Source organism: Camelus bactrianus, chromosome 10 (genome assembly GCF_048773025.1).
Source record: "Camelus bactrianus isolate YW-2024 breed Bactrian camel chromosome 10, ASM4877302v1, whole genome shotgun sequence".
Lineage (NCBI taxonomy): Eukaryota > Metazoa > Chordata > Mammalia > Artiodactyla > Camelidae > Camelus > Camelus bactrianus.
In genome coordinates, this window is record NC_133548.1 from 48,514,956 (window position 1) to 48,534,930 (window position 19,975).

Below are 19,975 nucleotides of genomic sequence, written 5' to 3' on the forward strand. Positions count from 1 at the left end.
AGGCATGGCAACAAAAACAGCTTATCTCCTCTTCTTAAGAGGAAGCTGGTACCTATACTAAAAGAGCTGTCATGGCATCTTCCTGCACCTCATCTCAACCATCATTGTCTGAACATAAAGGAAAGGCACTCAGGTGAGTTTAGGACAAATGATTCCCTTGTTTATTTCCTACACACCATAGGCATAGCCCCTGCTAAACAGGGAGGTATATAGCTTCTGGTTTTCGTTCCAGCTCCTTGCTATATATTCTAAACCCCATCTCTTACAAGTAGGATGCAGAGGTAGTGTTCATAAATACTAGCTGGTTGACTAATTCAGTTCTGTACCCCCTTTTCTGGTATGATGTCAATATAATAAAGACAAGGAAGACAACCAGGTTAATACATTTGTTATAACCCTCTATGACCTCAGTTCTAGACCTACCACAATGGCCCACTTAATCTTAGTCCTCCACAATTTTGTGGTTGAAAGGGATCTTTAAAATTCATATCTGCCTTGATGATTTAATTCTATCTGTCAGAGTCTCATAACAATGTTATCCAGCCCATACTTCCATTTCCAGTGATACAGAATTCACTATCTCTTGAAGCTATCCTTTCCCATTTTTGCATAGGTAGGACTATTAACTCAGACTGAATTACAATCTATCTTGTTTTACCTTAAAACTCAATGATCCTAGTAACTCTTATGGAAGAGGTTGCACATTGGCAGCCCATGGGTTGTATCTGTCACATTTTTGTTTGGCTTGAACAGTAGGCCAGCATAGCCTTGATTAAAACAAACAAACAAGCAAACAAACAAAAACAGTCCTAGGTAAACAACAAACCTACAATAGGATGAAGCAGAGGACTTTGCCTTAGAGTCTAAGATAATAATGAACTGGAGCTGAGAAGCAGCTGTCCTCTTTGGCAAGGCAGGAGCTCCCTAACTGTGTCCTCATTTTTAAAATGGGATTAACAATCTCTATCTCACTTGGTTTTTGTTAGATTATGTGTATAGAGCACCTGGCATAGTAGTTAGCACATAACGAATACTCAATAAATGCTATCTGTTTTCTTGAGGCTAAATATCTCTCAGTGGTCCCTTCACCAATCTAGGTACCCTGCTTATAAGGAACTCACCTTCTATAGATCTTTACTATAATGTTACCTTCTTTAAGAGGCCTTCCTTTGTCAACCTGTACAAAACTAACATTCCCTCCGCTCACCTTTCTTGCTTCATTTTTTCCCATTGCCATTATCATCATCTAACACTATGTACTTATTTATCTAGCTTATTATTGGTCTTCCCATCTAGAATATAAGATCTATATGGCAGGATTTTTGTGTTTTTTTTTTATTTAAATTGCTGTATTCCTAACACCTAGAAGAGTGCCAGACATTTGATAACTGCTGAATAAATAACTGCTTAATGAGTGAATAAATATCTTCCTCAAAGTCTGGTGCCCAGGTCTACATAAAATATTCCAAATGTGAGCTGACAAGTGCTAAGTATAGTGGGAAAATTTTCTTTTTTATTAATGTAGCCTAGGGTTGCATTAAAGTCTAAAATTAATATATCAAAATCATAGTATAATTTTAAGAATAGGGGATCATAAATATTTCAGTTGAAAAAATGTGAACAGAGTATCTTTTCATTAAAAGAAATCCTTACTAATGTAAATTATGTACCCAACCACTTTTAATTTAAAAGACTTTCTACTAACACTGCAGATACTCTACTTTGGAAATTTTAATTGTGAGGGTGGAGATAAATTCCTGTCATGCTCTTGATGTCACAGAGATATATGGTTGACATTACAATGTAATGTAAGGTACCAAAATTGCTTTTATAATATCACTCCCTGTCATGAGATAATCCCATTGAGTTCCTATTTGCTTTTTTATTTCAGTCTAAGCCCTTACATGGATAAACTGACTCCTTCCTATTTCTCTTTGGCTGTGAGTCATATTTAATTCTTAGGCTTAAGATCAGCAGTTGCTGGGCACTGAATGCTCCTACTGAAACCAAATTTTCAGAATGTGAAATGGATTTAGTACCAGCCTCTGTACAATGGTACAAGTAAATTCTGATGATGAGACAAAAACCCTATTTGCTTTGAATTATCTCGGAAAAAATGAGAACGAATATTTTTCTATGATAAAGGCTTTCCTCCTAAACCCAGATTCATTTTAAATGGTTCATTTCCTAAGCGTACAATTGTAAGTACCTAGTAATTACTTACAAGTTACTTAACGGTTTAATAGAGCAGCCTTTAAATGGTGAGAGATTCTGGACTCTAGTAAGATTATTCACTTTTATTTGGCTATTTAGTTCAAAGAGAAGCCTTGGTTCTCTTTGCAGGTCCCCTAGTGAGTAGAGTAGTCCTGATAAATATAGCTTAGTCTCAGTTCATAAATATATACATACCCGAAAGGAGGTCTTTGGTAGGGGGGTTGTTTGAAGAAAGAATGCATGAGTCACTGCGACTCTTGGCAACTGTCCTAATTTGAGGCTGGAATTCAGAACTGTTGAGAAGGGACATCTGCTTCTGTGCGGCTTTGCCTTTCAGAGTCATAGACTCTAAACTCTGTCCTGAATTAAGATGGTGCTGTAGTCCAAAGAAAGAATCCTTTATCGTATCAGAGTTCTCTGCAGGGTACAAGTGGTCCTTTCCCCTGTTTTAAAATAAAGGAGAACTTCAGCAGTATATTATCCATTATGGTAACATTCCACTTTGTCAGAGACAGAAAGTGGGTTGGTTTATAGCAGTGTAGCTCAGACTTTGTAAATCGGTTTTTCATCTCCCAAATGAAATAAATAATAGGTGCTTTACCTACTGTTGTGTGGTTATGGCTAAAGTGAGATAATGAAATAAAGAGCTCAGTGCTGAGCCTGACACAAAATAAATGCTTCATAATTATTTGAAATCAAAATCTATTTCTCTTACTCCATTCCATTTCATAAAACACTGCCTTTTCCCTCTTTTCCTTCATGTATGTCTATCATGGCATCTGTATATGACTTAGGCATACTTATTTATCTGTATGTTGGCCTCTTTACTAGATTGTGAGCAGTCCCCAAAATTAGGAACTATGTATTTTTAATTTCTATGGCCAGCCCATGGTATTGGACCAGGAACATAGTGGGTACTTCATACTTATTTGCTAAATGAATGATTAACTTTAGTCTCTTATGCAACCACAAATGAAAGACAGAAATTATGAGTTGAGGGAGAGTTAGCTGACAGAATGATTGGTATTAGGTATGGTAATTACCTTGGAGTGGTTGATCTACTGCTGTTGGCTGCTAACTCTTTTCCATCAATTTTGGTGGTAGGCCTTGATGGAACCAAAAACTCAGTGTTGCTTGCTTCAGTATATTCTCTGAATCCCCGCTCAGATAAAAGCACATTTTCTGGCATGTCAGTGGTAGGAAGAGGACTGTAGCTGTCATAAGTTTCTGACAAAGGCTCCAGTGCAAGTGAGACCTAAAAGAGACATGTAATGTATCAGAAGCTTTTTTTAGCATTGATTAGCTAATTTTAAGACTCCCTGCTTAATATAAATTAATGGCCCCTGTTCCTTATAGGATCAAGTTCAAATTCCTGCCTACCTCAGAAGCCTCATCCCTCACTGTGTTCCCCTCCTCCATCTCTCTCTCTCCTAGATGTAACAATTACTCAGCACTAAATGTACCTGGTATTTCATTCCCTTATGCCTTTATAAATGCAAATTTCCTCCAGCATTACTTCCTCTGTGAAAACTTCTTTGTGTCCAGGCAGAGATATTATGAACACTCCCTTCTTCATGTTTCTACTTACTCTGTATCTATCATCAATACAATCACAATTTATTAAACACTTTACAACAGGCCAGAAACTACTAAGTTCCTAACATAGAAAAGCTGATATGATGATATAACTGTCAGGAAAGTATATTATTCTAATTTGAATATTAAAAAAAAAAGCAGAAGCTTAGAGGAGATATTTGCATTTTTATCATCCTGATTAGATTATGAATTCCTTGAATGCATGGGCTGTCTTATCCATTTTTCTGTAGACTAATCAGCATAGTACACACTTACTGTACAAGTCAAGTATGCCCAATAATGCCTAATGGTTTGACATATAAAAGAATGACACTGCGTGTCCTGCATCCTTAATGCTAGTTATTTGAGAAAAATAAGACCCCAGTTCTATGCTGGGGATGAGGCAGAGTGCAGAAAATTTAGATGAAAAGTAATCACTTGAAGTTTCCTTTATCATCTCACTGTTGAGAGTTCAGGCTCCCTACTAAAAGGCTCTCCGTTCCTCTGAAAAGCCCAAAGGAGGAATAAAAAATAAAATAGAGCCTAAAGTAAAACTTTAGCGAAGAAACTGCAGAATGTATTCCAAAAAAAGAGTGTTGCTGAAAGTTCAGTTACAGTGGCAGAGAAAGCAGAAGGAATTGTTTAAGCAGCCAAAGAGAGTCATATATGATGAATGGTCTAAGGCAAAAATGAAAGATTGCAGTTAAATGTTTTAAGAAGTCTCCAGGAAGGCCAATGGAATAATTTGTGTGGAGAAATTACCAAGGCACAGACTCAATAAACACACTTGGGTCTTGAAGAGGAGAATTTTGTTCATGAACCAGGTAGCATAAAGTCCTTTAAATCTATTCATCATCAAGATTTGCTACAAAGACAAATGACAGGAATGCAGTGGAATAAATATTTTGTATAGTGATCACTGTAAGAGCATCACATAAAATCCTGGTTGCCCAAATCTAAGCATCAGAAAGTCTTCCCTCGCCATTCATCACTTGCCAAAAGATTGCCACTATATTCCAGAAACAAAGGAGACATTGAGAATAAAGGTTGTGTCCTGGCCTTAACAATGACCTGCTGGTTTCCCGGTTTTGCTTTTTCCCTAAGCAAGTTTGAATCAGTCACAAAACAACTCAAAGGCCTTTACTACCAGTGGCCCCTGAAGAAAAAGAAAATCCAGGTACCTGCCACACTCATTTTACAATCAAAACATAGGTGCTGGCCTAACTCCTCTGTTCAATTAACACATATTTGTTGATATTAATTCAGTGCCAGGCTCTGGGCTACCTGCCTGAGGCAAAGACTATAAAACATGGACTCTGACCAGGTGATCACACTATCTTGTAGAGGAACTTAAAAAGAAATAATTTTAATATAAAATGGTGAGTTCTGAGATAAGGATATGTATTGGGTGCTGTGAGAACACTAAAGAGGGGTTTGGGCTTGGCGCAGAGGTGAGGAAGGAGTGCCAGAGATGGTTTCCAGGAGTGAAAAATAAATATCTGAGTTCAGAATCTTAAATGTGAAAGCAGTAAGGTTGAGGGGTGTTGAGGGAAAACATTCCAGGCAGAGGGAAGAGCATGAGTCAAGCCTTGCAGGTATTAAACAGAATATTGTTCCAGCAATTCCTAGAAGAATTCCTAGAATTCTTAGTCCAAGGGATTTCCCCTCCTAACCCCTCTGCTTCCATACAATGTACCCAATATACTCCTGCATTCATCCCCCAGATCCTCATCCCTGTCCACTGCTGTCATGTTCCTCTCCAATCACAGTTCACTCTTATGCTCACTCCTCTGCCAACCCCTTAATTGAGCCCTGGAGAATTTCTATTTTATACAAATTACTTTACCACTTTAACTGAACATCTCTTTCTTAAAATGTCTCCATTTCCCCAAAGTTCTCTCCAGTGGAAACTATTTCTTTCATTAGTCAGGCTAAGAGAAGGTGACTTTTTCCTTCATAGAGCTATCTCCAGACCATCATTCTATCATCCAAATATATCACATCTTTTCTGAAGCCCATGCCATCCACAAATAACATGAATATACCATATGATTCTCACATCCATAATAGGACAACCTTAAGGAAACTCATCAGTCTTTTCTCAATGATTCAAGGGCTCTCTTCAGCACTAAGCTGCCCACAATTATCTACTACATCTGCAACATCTATCAGTATTGGAGATGGCATATTAGTATGTCTATTTTTCAGACTTAGGCTGGTCAACACAGCATTTTAAAAGGTTTAGAAATTATTTAGCAATGCTTTAAAAAATTAGAGTTCATGTAAAAATCTGAATTTTGGGCTTCTCTTGAAAAATCAAAGATCCAGCAATGCTGGGTCCCCATTCCAATGTGATAAAAAATTAGCTGGGGTAGACTAGTGGCTTTAGGCAGGATGTGTGCTCCAGTTTGCAAAGTCCCCATCATGTTCCAACATGAGGTGGAATGACAACTGCTATGCATTATCACATGTGATTTACTATCCAAAAAAATTTTTATTTCTTACAGTAAAATGGACATTTTTGTATGTATACACTTCTATGAATTTCAACCTATGTATAGATACATGTAACCAGTTCCATAATCAAGATACAGAACACTTCCAACACTCAAAAAAGCCCCTGGTGCTATCCCTTTGTAGTCACACACTCTTCTCACCTTTAACCTCTAGCAAAGCTGAATTTGATAAAATTCAATAACCCATTCATGACAAAATCTCTCAGAAAACGTGGACTTTTTCAATGATAAAGGGCATCTATAAAAAAAAAAAAAGACAAACCTGCATCTAATATCATATTTCACAATGAAAAGACAACTTTCCTCCTATGAACAAGAACAAGGCAAGGATATCTGCCCTGTTTCATCCAAGGCAAATGGATGAAAACTGTATGATATCCATACAACGGAACACAACTCTGCAAAAGGGAAGTACTGATACACAAAATAATATGGAAGAATTTCTAAAACTGGCTTCTTTCAGTTATTATATTAATATATCTTAACGTGGGTGAGGAGCCAATGGGTATTTATTGTATGGTTATTTTTATATCTTATACACCTAAGATATTCTTTTGCATATCTATCTGAATTTAATACAAAGAAAAAAGTTAATGAAATAAAATGTATAGTGCTTAATATGCGGAAGGCACATGTATAATAAATGCTGATAAAAAAGAGTTATCAGCATGAACACTTTCAATTTTGTCCATCTCAAAATGTTTCTCTTCTTTCCCTCCTTGTTATCCTCCATTCCAAAGGTAACCCTTATCAGCTGTGTTCATAATAGAAATTCATTCCTGTCTAATTCTCTTCATGACCTTACTCGCTCAATTATCCTCTTTTATTTTCAATCTCTTCACTTGCTTTTCTCTTGGTATACAAAACAAATCTGGTCTCCTGTACTCTAAAAAAGGGTCAGCCAACTTATTCTGTAAAGGGGCAGAAACTAAGTATTTTGGGATATATTGCCTATTCTTCTTTTATAAATGACCCTTTAAAAATGTAAAAACCATTTTTAGTTGGAAGGTCAGATTTGGTCCACTGGTCAAAGTTTGCCAATCCCTGTTCTAAAACAGTATCAACAAACTTCTCAGTTCTGCTACCCACAATCAACAGTACCCTCTTCAAGTAAATTTGGCATGTCCCTGTCACACGCCTAAGTACCATGTTAAGTGTTTCCACATTTTTCATCTCATTTAATCCCTGTAACAATGCTGTAAGGTAAAAGTTTTATTATTTTCATTTTACAAAATAGGATACTGAAGCTCAGAGAGTACAAGAGAACACCAGAATTGTTTTTATAACCAATTTCTCCATATCCAAGTCTGGTTCTATTTCCGTTAGATCACACTGCCTCTCTCCCTCTCTTCGCCACCGTTTATCTGGGAAACAGAAATCTCCAATTGTTAATTCCACTTCTTCACTGTAATTACTAATTTTTTACTTACTCCATAATCTTTCAAAATTTGACCTCTGCCTCCAAAATTCTATCAAAACAGTTCTCCAACAAACCCAATGACATTTACATTAAAAAAAAAGTATTATATCAACTGACATTTAAATATGAAGGAAAAAGTGATGCAGCCAACTTAGAAAACAGTCCAGCAGGTCCTCAAAGTTAAACACAGTTACCATATGACCACAATTCTACTCCTAGGTATATACCCAAGAGAATCGAAAACATCTGTTTACAAAACACTTGTATGCAAATGTTCATAGCAGCATTATTCGTAATAGTCAGGAAGTGGAAACAATCCAAATGTCCATCAACCGAAAAATGGATAAACAAGTGGTATATCCATAAAATGCAATGCTATTTAGCTACAATAAGGAATGAAGTATTGATTTATGCTACAACATGGATGAACCTTGAAAACCTTATGCTAAGTGAAAGAAGACAGATATAAGAGGTCACATATTATATTACATCATTTATATGAAATGTCCAGAATAAGGCAAATATATAGACAGAAAATAGATCAGTGGTTGCCAGGGGTTGGGGAAAGGTAAAAAAGAGAATGACTACTAATGGGTATGGTGTTTCTTCTGGGGGTGATAAAATGCTCTAGAATTAAGACAGCAATGATGGTTGTACAATTTTGTGAATATGCCAAAATTCACTGAATTTAAAAGGGTGAATTTTATGGCATGTGAATTATATCCCATAACTATGTAATTTTACTTTGTATGGAAACAAAATATTCAACTAATAGGCTACAATTTTAATACTGTTGAATGAATTGTTTTCATTTTTTAAATATTAAAAGTGTATTGCCATAACAAGTCCTAAGCATATAACTTCCCTCTTTTTTCATGCTATTTCCTTAAGATAAGTTCTGAGTAGAATTACTGAGGTAAATGGTATTATACATTTTACGGCTCTTGAAATATAATGTCAAACTGTTTTTGCAGGTCTGGTGCAAATTTATACCATTATCAGAAAAGTATCAGTAAACAAGTCTCATTTCACCATGAAGTTAGCTTTGTAAGGTGTCACTAAATTTTAAGTTAATATATTTTAAATAAAAATATGACAAATAGAATACAGAAAATGTTAAGTTTTTTCACTTAGTTAAATCTATTTCTGGACTTTATTCTCTTCCTTTGACATAATTATGTGCCTGTAGTTTTATAATAGGTTCTTACATCTGGTAATGTTACATGTTCTTTCCTCATCTTTTTTGAACTGTTTTCTTATACACCTATTTAAATTTCCATACATATTTTAGAATACATTTGACAAGGTATAAAACTCATGACATTTCTAAAGGATGTGACTACTCAGAATTCTCTAGGAGGAAACCCGAGTCTTCCTCAGAAAGGAACCCTTCTATGTTCTTTCCCACCATCCTGTAGGTACCTATAGTGTACATACCACACTGTACTCTACTTGTTATTCTTTTCTATTTCCTCCTGACTTTCGAAAATTAAATAAAAGGACTATCTCTTATTTCTGTATCCTAAGTTAGTGGCACATAACAGCATATTAAAAAAAGTAGGCTGGGGGGTGGGAAGGGACAGACTGGGGTTTCAAAATGTAGAATAGATAAACAAGATTATACTGTATAGCACAGGGAAATATATACAAGATCTTGTGGTAGCTCACAGTGAAAAAAAATGTGTGACAATGAACATATGTATGTTCATGCATAACTGAAAAATTGTGCTCTAGATTGGAATTTGACATAACATTGTAAAATGACTATTACTCAATAAAAAAAGGGTTAAAAAAAAAAGTAGTCTGAACCAATGAGTGAACATAAAAGATACCACTTACTTGAGTGAAACAAGCAATTATTGCTTGGCACTATGTTAGGACCTATGGGAAAAACAAAGAAAGCAGAAAACATTGTCCTGCCTCCCAGGGAATCTAGAAACTAAAAGGAAGGGAAAACAAAGGGAAACTACAAATACATAACTTTGTAGGATTATAACTGAACAATGATTATGTAATTAATATTATTATGAATTTAATAAAGGGTACAGAGAAGAATGAGTGCAGTAGGAGCTGAGGACTCTTGGAACTTGAGAAGGGAAGCAAAGCACTAAAAGGATATGGATAAGTGGGAAACAAGTACATTACAGTCTCTGGGTAAACTCATGAACAAAAACATGAAGTAGGAATTTGCATGGTATGTGGGAGTCACAAACCTACCCATTCCACAAACAGACTCAAGTGTGCCCCAAAAGTTTTATTCTATGTAGTAAAGAATCACAAGATTTTTACCTGGAGTTCTCCAAGTTTCTTAGATGTTGGTGAAACAATGGTAAAAAATCCACTGATGTAATGGGTTGGAGAAAGCTGGGCTAGTCCATTGATCTGAACTCTACCAATTGGAAGATGTTCAAGTTTGGTGATTACTTCCAGCACCAGCACAGCCATGTCTAATCAGAAACAATTACAACATAGGCACACATTTTTCATTTACTTTTACTTTGGAAGTGGGCAGAAAGATACACATTATAAAACTTTTTTACTTAAAAAAATCATTTTATTTTCAAATAAACTATGCACTTACCATATCATTCAGAAGGTGGGAAAGAGCGAACCCAAGATCAAAAGAACAAGAATGTTTTAGAGAAGAATATTGACAAATACCTTTCATGGAGAAAACAATTACATAAAAACATTTAGCATATCAGGTATTTGATAAGCAAAATACCTTTAAAAGACTCCCCACCCATATTTGGTAAGGACTCAGGCTTTGGTTTTTACAATATAAAAGCAACAATTTTCAGTTTTTTAATTCTCACCATTTCTAGTTTTGAACTTGACAAAGGGCTTCTCCTGTATAGATGCATGGGTTGGTCCCTGCCTCCCAGGAGTATCTTATTGTTTACTCCTCAGTTAGATCTGGAGCACTGAAATGCTGAGAGCACTTAGAACTAAAAAGAATGGAAATAAACTCCTTAACTGCATTCTTCAATTAGCTGCTTAGACTTAACACCTTCATGGTCCTAATTTACAGCAGGAGAAATACAATGCGTGCATATGCAATCTGAGATTATTTCAGGACAGTGTAACTTCTGAATATTTTCTTACCAAAGTTGAGAAGACGGTTCATTTTAACCATTTGTTCAATGCCACAGTAAAAAGAGCATTGGATTTATAATTAGGAGACCTGTGATTGTGTTGTGGCTCCAACATTCACAAGCTACTTCCACGTAAGCCACAGTTGTCTATAAAATAGGCATCATCATGGCTGTGTGAGGACTGGAAGTATTGCATGTAAAACATGTAGCACAATACCCTCTCACATGGTAGTTGCTTACTGGTTGTTATATGACTTTCAGCAAATTACTTAACACATCATAGCCCCTATCTTATCTATTCATGGAGTTATCTGGAAAATCTATGAGCTAATAGATGTAAAAGTGTTTTGTGGACTATAAAATAATGTGCATATATAGAATAAGGAAGTATACCAACATTTGGTGGCTATTTACTAACAGCCAGGCTCGTCCATGTCTCATTAATTTTCTTAATAAATCTATGATACAGTTGTTTCTGTCCCCGTTTGAGGATAACCAACACTGGGGCTCAGAGAAGTCATCTGACATGCCTAAGTTCACCCAGCTTTAAAGTGACAAATCTTGGCAAACATTCAGTTCTGCCCAACTGTAAAGTATACTACACCATGCTTCTTCATTATTTACTACTTCTAGGGAGGAAAAACTTAATTCTTAACAGGCTTCTGACCTCTATCCTTCACTTTTGCTGGAATTAGGATCCCTATTGTCCAGCATTCTCTCCACCCCCATTGCTTTTCATATTCCTACTAACTGAATGCTCTCCAATAGAAGAGAGGCAAAAATAAAGTGATGAAACTCAGCGAAGTATCATCATTTTCTCAGTCTCTACTCTAACTGTCCCATGCTCCAAACACTTTCATGGCTGCTATTTCCTGTAGAGATAAAGGGTAAGGGAAGAAAGATGTAAGAGAGTATGAGGCATACAGAATCCTGTATTTCCTAAGGCAGTATGCAAAGAGGAAACATTTATGGTCTTGGAGTCACCCTGAAATTAGGGTTAGTGTTAGGGTGACCCTAGGGTAAGTTAACTTTACCTGTGAAACTCAAATTCATCACTTAGAAAATGAGGATAACGCAAATGTACAGAGCCTCACAGAATGTAGTCTAGTACATCCCCATGGCTTCCTCCTATTCCTCCTACTGTATTTTTACTTTCCTTAAACAAAAAGTTTTAAAAGATTTAAAATGTAACGATTTTCTCATTAAAAACAAATCTTTCTGTACTTAACATGTTTTTGTAACTGCCCTTTCGTTCAGAATAAGATGAAATAGATATAATGAAATGAATAAAACAAATCATCCTATCTACTTCACAAGGTTGTTTTAAACATCAAATAAAATAATGGACATCAAAGGATTTTTTTTTTCCCTTAATGGAGGCACTGGGGATTGAACCCAGGACCTGGCGTATGCCAAGCATGCCTCTTATCACTGAGCTATACCCTCTACTCCTTGAAGTATTTTATCAATTGTAAAATGCTATATATTTTCACTTGTTCTAATATATTTTTTTTTATCTGAGGAATTCATATAATCTGTTTTCCTACCTCCCTTTTTTCCAACCTGGAAAGATTTATGTTTTACACTATTCATGTTTTATGCTAGTATGACAACATATTGACTAGTTTATGCATTTTATTTTCTTTTAAATGAACTGCGCAAACAAGAGTATATAAAAGAATAATAAAACAAATGCCTACCACATACCTTAAGAAATAATTAGGCTTTTCCCAAGTTTTCAGTTAGAGTATGCTCTTGTGTGAACTAATATTTGACCTCTTCTGTCTTCATTTTCTAATAAACATATGCTCATGTTCACAGGTGGCCATCACTTAACAAAGTTCACCTCATCTGTCTCCTATTCAAATCCTATCTTCTCCAAGGCTTCTTTCCTAATTAGAATCATGAAATTTGAGTTCTGGCCCATTTGATGGTTAACTCTTTAATTTATTAATGGGAAAATGACTTGCTCAAAGTAAAGCAGCAAGTGTGTGCAGAACAGAAGTAGGATTTACGTTTTAGATTTACAGTACCCAGAGTACCTATGGGTATCCTTTAATAGCTCTTATCAGATACTTTCCACCTATTATTGTAGCTAAACTTCTCTGTGAATTGTTAGAATTAGATACCACTCTGATTACATTTTTATTCATTTTTGTAATTACCACAGAGCCTAGCACAATGTCTAGTACATGCTAAGTGTTCAATATATAATTTTTGTATGACTGAATTTTTTGCTCTTTATATTTTCAATGTCTTCAAAAATTTTCTTCTTGATAGAATGTAAACTTCTTAAGGACAGGTTAACCTTTAGTTCGCCTCTAGCTCTCCAGTATTCTTAATACAACAATGTTGACATGATAAATGCTTAATTTTTACAGGCTTGAACTGATCTGATTTTATAAGTAACCCCACCATCCAAAATGTGTTTAAAAGAAAGCTTGACTTGAATAGAGAAATAACACAGTACCTTTAGACTGCTTTCCCTGAACAGAAATGATCAAATCTTGCTTGGCTCCTGGTTCCCTATGGAGGAATCCTCCCATCTCTGAAAACCTGTATCACTAACTCATTAAACCATCCATTTGACATTTAGCATGTACTATTTTGTACTATTAGTAAGTTTTATATCTAAATCCTCTTTCCTTGAGCATGATGTATGTCCCAGAGCACAGACTACAGTTATTACTTAAAGACACATGGTGTGCTAACAAGCGCATGAGTTTTGGTGTCAGACAGAAGTGGGTTCAAATCCTAGTTTTGTCATTTATCACCTATGTAACTTTAAAGAGTATTCACTTCATCTCTCTGAATCACAGTTTCATTATCTATAAGAAAAGAGAAAATACCTATCTCGAGGCTTATGAAGAATAAGGAACAGGTACCAACTGCTAGTGCACAGTATATTCTCAATGGCAGCTATTATAAAACCTCTTTGACTCCTCTGGGTTATACAATAATACCTATGGTTAACAACATAAGCAAATTTTTATTAGTTTTGCAGGTGAAATGATAAGACAAAAACATACCCGTTAGGTAAGAGGTAAACTGCTTTGGACCACATCTAATAGCATAACGTGTAGTTGTTCTCACAGCTTTTGGTTCGGTCTGCAATGCATCCCTGGGGCAAAAGAGGGTTCCTTCTGATGTTTCTCCCCACCATCTTACTCGGACAAGCACACAAGCAGGAGGCTTTGCAATCTTCCATATGACTTTATTAACAGTAAGTTTCAGAAAGCAGCGTAGCTGGCCTTCAACCAGGGGTGGTAGACTTGTAGATGGTGAAATATCACTCAAACCTGTGGAGGAATCCAAGAACACCAACTCAAAATATAGAAAACATACAATCTGCTTCTTGAATGAAAGCACAAAAACATTTTAATTTCTACAGAGAAAAAGCTTATTCTATTCATCCTAACACATGAGAAGTAACCAGAAAACCAGATCATAGACTAACCTACCTGGTCACTTAAGCCACTCTGACAATTAGTATTTAGGGTTTGACTTAGGTTATTGTAAGTAAAGAAAATACCAAGTTAAGACATGCTGACACAAACTCCTTTTTAACTGAAAGATACCAAACGAAAAATAACAATGATACAGTATATAGGTTTCAAAAAAATCTCTGAAGTAGTTGAATCCTCCAAGTACTGTTGTTTTCATAATTGCAATGTCCAGTTTTTAAGATGTTATTTTCATCTAATTCTCTTATTTTAAAACCATCACTCAACATAAAACTCCTTTCACTTAATTCTCCAGTGATTAAGCCTACACCACACACCTCAGCATTTCAATAAAGACCACCTGTGTGTTTTGTTCCTGCCAACATCATCCAGTCAATGAGGACAGAACGATTATCTTCAAATTCTGTCACTTTTTTTAGCACACTACTGGGTTCATATTTACTGGCTTTAGATTTTAGACAGATAGTAAAATGTAAATGAGGCAATTAATCATGACTTTCTATAAAGCTTTCCTTAATGACCTTGATTGCCTTCCATTCACAGTAACTTCTAACCATGACTTAGAGATTTAAGAACTCATTCCTGTATTTCACATAGCTTTCAATTCCTCTTACTTTTTGCCTGAGGAGTGGTCATGACTTACAAGAAGAAAATACACTGGAGTCTATCTATATAACTAATTCTTTGGATTTCTAAAGCAAACACCCTCTCTGCTTTTTATAGTGAAGAAAAGACCTATCATAATCTTTATGGATCACTAGTTTCAACATAAAAATTATACACAAGTGTGTATGTGACCATTACTGTATATGCAAATAGTACAGTGAGAAGGATATTCTTATGTTATTTCTATTTTGATTTTTCTCCTATCAACCAAATATGCTTGACTAATGCAACACAGGGAGCACCAGCACTGAACACTTTCATGCTTCTGTTTTATATCCTCCCATTATTCCTGGAAGGAAAGGCATTGCCCCATAACTGCCTCAGTTATCTTTAAGCAGTTTGGATATGACTCATTCCCAGACTGTAGCTTTAGTCTTCAATCCAATGGCCTAATGCACTATCACCATTCCTAATACCTCTTTGCCTATGATATGAAGCAGCAGTCAGCTAGTTTTCTGTTTTGTTTGAAGCAGCCCTGTAGAGATTCAATTTCATTTCCTGATCTGCCCTGGGTTCCCAGGGTGACTGTTCTTGCAGCTAACATTTCCTTACTCTCTTGGTGAGCTTGCTTCTCCTTGAGCATGCTAACCTGATAAGGTCCTCCTGCTACACACGCTTTCATTACCTCAAATTCTTCAGAGATCTTCATGCCCATGCCCTTACCAACCACCTTCCTCCCCACTCCAACCCTACCACACTGTCACTCCCCAGTCTTTCCTCCTCTCTCCTCCACAACTACCTTTTCCCAGCTCCCACCTGTAGCTCTTCATGCTTCATGACTGTCTCAAGCTTCAGTTACTCAATTAACATTTACTGAGTCCTGCTTTCCGCTAGTTCTCGGGGATTTAGTAATGTATAAAACGTGATCCTTGCTGATTAGGATTACTGACATATTCTCCTCTCCGATTTATCTTCCAGTCCCATGTAGACCTATAAAGCTATACCTACCTCCCCGACCCCTGCCCCCGCCCATACGTCTAACTCTATTATAAACACTAAGTCATGGGAATTTAATGTACAGCACGGTGACTATAGTTAATGATAGTGTATTGTACATTTGAAAGTTGCTAAAGAGGAAATTTTAAAAGTTCTCTCCACAAAGAAAAAAAGTGTAATTACGCATGGTGATGGATACTAACTAGTCACTGTGGTAATAATGTCGCAATACATACAAATACCCAATCATTATGTGGTACACCTGAAACTAATATAATAAATCAATTATATCTGAAATTTTTTTAAGTAAAAAGCAAAACAAAACACTCCTACAATTCTTTGTTCCCTTTCTCTAGAAGCGTCCATTTTTAGCCCTCACCTCGCCCCATTTATTCACCCATTTTGCCCCCTACTCCAGCCCCTATTTCCTTTCCATTCGCAGGAGGGACAACTGCTGTCTCTTTTAACCTTCTAATTCCTTGGTTACTCCCTCCTCCATCCCCCTCCATTTTTTAAACAGGCGGTGTGGGGGTCTCCTTAGGACGCCTTGCACCCTGCTCCCCTAACTCCGCCCTACTACGCTTTCCTCAACGTTTGGTCGCTCAGGTTACCTCTCTTCTTCCGGCTACGGCCGCCTCCAGGCCCCTGGGCTTTCCGTTGTTTCATGACGAGCCCAAGCTCTTCTTCACCAACTCAACGCTGGCCCCAAAACCTAAGCTGTAGCCTCCCGCCATCCCTTCCCAAGGCGCTTGCGTTCTCCGGCAACCGGCGCCGCTGGGCAGCTTGGGAGGCAGAAACAAGCACCTCTTCCTCTAACAGTCCCGGGAAGAAATGAGAAAGGAAGGCGCCAAGACTCCTTCCCTCCAATAGACTACAACACCCAGGATGCTTTGCTACACTACCTCTGCGGGGCTGGATGCTGTCGCCTCCAGCTGCGCAAGCGCAAAGGGACAAGCTCTTTGAGGACTCCATTGCCCAGAGTGCATTGCCTTCAGGAGCGCTCCTGTTTCCGGCGAGGGTCGTCGAGTTCTCCGCTTGGGGCCTGAGGGGTCAGAGACTCCGTTACCCAGCTCCCTTTGTGGAGCGCTGTTGCGCACTTCCGGTGGAAGCGCTGAGGCGAGGGGGTGGGGTTTGCGGAGCCGGTGGGCGGTGCTGCCGGTAGCTGGGTGCTGTCCAAAGGCGACAGGGCGTCGCTAGGGGAGCGAGCTGTGACCGGTTGGGCCGCACTCAGCGTGGGACGAAGCTTCTGCTACTGTGCGACTACCCGCGGCCTCCTCTTCATGTCGGCCCTCGAGAAGAGCATGCACCTCAGTCGCCTGCCCTCTCGCCCTCCTCTACCCGGCAGCGGGGGCAGTCAGAGCGGAGCCAAGATGCGAATGGGGTACGTGACCCGTCCCCCTTCTCCCTAGAGACCAGGCCCCGGCCATTGGAGAATGGTGTCTCTGGGCGTTTAGAGCGGCACGACAAGGGAGGGTGAGGATAGAGAGAATGTTGGCGCCGGCCTGGACATGTTTAGATGAAGTAAAAGGCAGATCTGGGGACTAGGGGAGGCGCCAAGTCAATGGAAATTGGAGGACAAATAGTATTGGAGGGCGAAGGGAATGAGGCAAAGATTAAGGAAGCTGAGAGGATAGTTTAAGAGATGTAGGAGGCACCGCCAGCAGAAGGGGTAGAGGAGGTTTGAAGAAAGGGAGAAGAGCGGCGACAAAGAGTTGGGGGGAAATCTGCCAGGGAGGGTTAAGGGAAAAGGGAAGTAATTGAGAGAAGAGTTGAGGAGAATTAGAAGAACTAGGGAAAGATTTGGGAGGACTAAGAAGACTGTGAGAACTAGCTATTAGGGGAAAAAAAGCTGAGGGAAACAGAGAACACCTGAGGCACAGTTAGAGAAGGAAAGAGAACTAGGAAGCAGAAGGTTCTGGAGAGAGTACCTAGAAGTGTAAGAGGCAGATTCAGGGAGTGAATGAACGGGTGACTTAGAGATGAGGTCTCTTAAGGGATACTGAGAAAGTGTGGGGAGCAGGCCTAAGGAAAGATGGAGAACAGCCAAGAAGACTGTTGGGGGTGACAGGGATGTGCTGAGAAGTGAGGGTAACGGAATAAGGGGAGGAGTGGTGAGGAAGAGGGCTTAGTGACCATGGGCTCCAGAGATTGAGAAACGACTAGGAATAAGATGTAGTGAATGTTAAGTGCCGCAGAGGTAAGGTCTGGGAAGCTTAAAGAGGAAGATTTGGGTAGTTGATTTTTGCTAGGCAAATGGGTCTGATGGAAGCTAAGTACTGGTCTGATAAGATTCAGAATTAATGAAGCATCGAGAGTAACCACTTAAAATGTTTGAGGGAGAAACTTTTCTTCATTGGGAAGGGTGGAGCTGGGTTGGCTTTTGTAATTTTAGATTGTTGAATGGCTTGATCCAGATTAGGAGATACTAAGGTGTAGGAGAGAGTATAATGAGTTGAACTGGGAGAGATAATTACTAGAAAGCAGAGATAAATAAACAAGCAGTTGGTTTTGAGGGGTATTTGTAGTATCAGATAGATTTCTGGAGACTAGTGACTGTAAAGAGAAAAGGGGTAGGGAAAAATACTTAGGTATGAGGTAGTCAAGAGTGTGTGGATTCTAGAGATAGAATATTCTTGGAATAAGGACTAGAGAAGAAAAACCTTAGGTTCTGAATAAGTAACATGTACAAAAACTGATCAAAAAGGAGATGAAGGTAGGAGATGCAGTACTGTGAAAGCAGGTCCTAAGAATGAAGAGAAAGGAGAATCCTATAAATTAGAACAGTGGGGTGAAGGGGTTGTGAGAATGATTGGAAAAACCAGGGAAGAAAACTAAGAATTGAAGTGGAGACCTGACTATGATACATAGTAGAAAAATGAGAAAACCTTGACAGGAGAAGATAGGTGGATGGATGCACAGTACAAAGAGGTGGTAGAAAGCTACATATAAGGTAAAATGAGGATTGATTTGGCATTGGAAGACAGAAAGGTAGGACTGTAACATGATTAAGGAGAATCTGGAAGCTGATCCATAACAGATTATTTGGGAAAATTAACCTGGAGTATACAGTTAATGTAACATTTATTTTTGATATGTATCTTAGTTGCTGCCTTTCTTAAACTAAACTTTGATCTTTCAGTACTCTTCTGTAAAAATGTATAAAAATATTAGCTTTTTAATAACTATACATGCTTCAGATAAGTTTAACTAGAGCTTAGATTCTCACTTTGTCAGAATAAGTTCTCTGAAGATGAACTGAAGGAAAATACTAAGAGAAAATAAAATCTACTGATTAGAGGATTGTTAGTAACTTAACCTCTTTAAATAGGTGCTTTGGTTTCCTTAATTTAGGTTAACTGCTTATCCTAAAATAAAATTCTTTAAAAAGATGCTTCTTTGTAGTATTGTGAACAGAAGAGCATATGTTGGTGAATTTTATGTGATCCTCATGTGGCTTATTTTCCTGTATTTTTTTTTTTTTTTTTTGGTCTTGCCCCACTTAATTTTTTAATTATTTATTTTACTTTTTTACACCTTTATTGTGGTATGGTTCCTGTATGGTAAATTACACATATTTCAAATGTACAATTTGGTGAATTCTGATGGATGTATACAGCAGTGAAACCACCACCACAGTCAAGATAGCTAACATTTCCATCACTCCCCAAGAGGTTCAAATTTCCAATTCCCAATTCATCCCTTCTCATCCCCTTTACTTCCTGGTAAATAAGTTTATTCTCTGTGTCTGTGAGTCTGTTTGTTTTGTAGATAAATTCATTTGTGTCCTTTTTTTTAGATTCTACGTATAAGCGATTATTTTCCTGTATTTTCTACTTCCTTATTGGAATATAGGCATGCCTGTAAGTCTAATGTTAGTGATAATACAGACTCTCTCCCCCTTAGAATCATAAAGCTAGAAGAGAGCTTTGAAATGATCTTACCACTTCACTGTATAGTTGAGGAAACTGAGACTTGGAGAAATCTGCATTCTGTAAGGTAAACTAAGAGGCAGGGGACTGTATTTTCTCTAACTAAATAGGAAAACTGAAATTCAAACCTTCCTCATACTAAGGCACCTTAGAAACTTAC

General features: G+C 37.7%; 2 protein-coding genes across 5 annotated transcripts in view; one reads left to right on the forward strand and one right to left on the reverse strand.

Annotated features, from left to right (window-relative positions):
* Positions 1-16,766, reverse strand: part of C2CD3 (C2 domain containing 3 centriole elongation regulator) — a 108,078-nt gene extending 91,312 nt beyond the window's left edge. For 2 of the 3 annotated variants that reach the window (XM_074372608.1, XM_074372610.1), the window contains exons 1-5: positions 16,498-16,766; positions 13,850-14,119; positions 10,015-10,172; positions 3,258-3,469; positions 2,410-2,657 (exon numbers count right to left, since the gene is read on the reverse strand). In XM_074372608.1, the coding sequence (XP_074228709.1) occupies positions 2,410-2,657; positions 3,258-3,469; positions 10,015-10,172; positions 13,850-14,119; positions 16,498-16,552 (943 nt within the window). In that variant the 5' untranslated portion in view covers positions 16,553-16,766. Of the gene's footprint in view, positions 1-2,409; positions 2,658-3,257; positions 3,470-10,014; positions 10,173-13,849; positions 14,120-16,497 lie in introns of those variants that run through there. The other variant, XM_074372609.1, reaches the window with a different exon arrangement.
* Positions 16,767-16,999: 233 nt separating this feature from the next.
* PPME1 (protein phosphatase methylesterase 1) overlaps positions 17,000-19,975 on the forward strand; it is a 60,211-nt gene continuing 57,235 nt past the window's right edge. Inside the window, exon 1 of one of the 2 annotated variants that reach the window (XM_045508810.2) lies at positions 17,000-17,267. In XM_045508810.2, coding sequence (XP_045364766.1) covers positions 17,167-17,267 — 101 coding nt within the window. In that variant the 5' untranslated portion in view covers positions 17,000-17,166. The remainder of the gene's footprint in view (positions 17,268-19,975) is intronic. The other variant, XM_010973127.3, reaches the window with a different exon arrangement.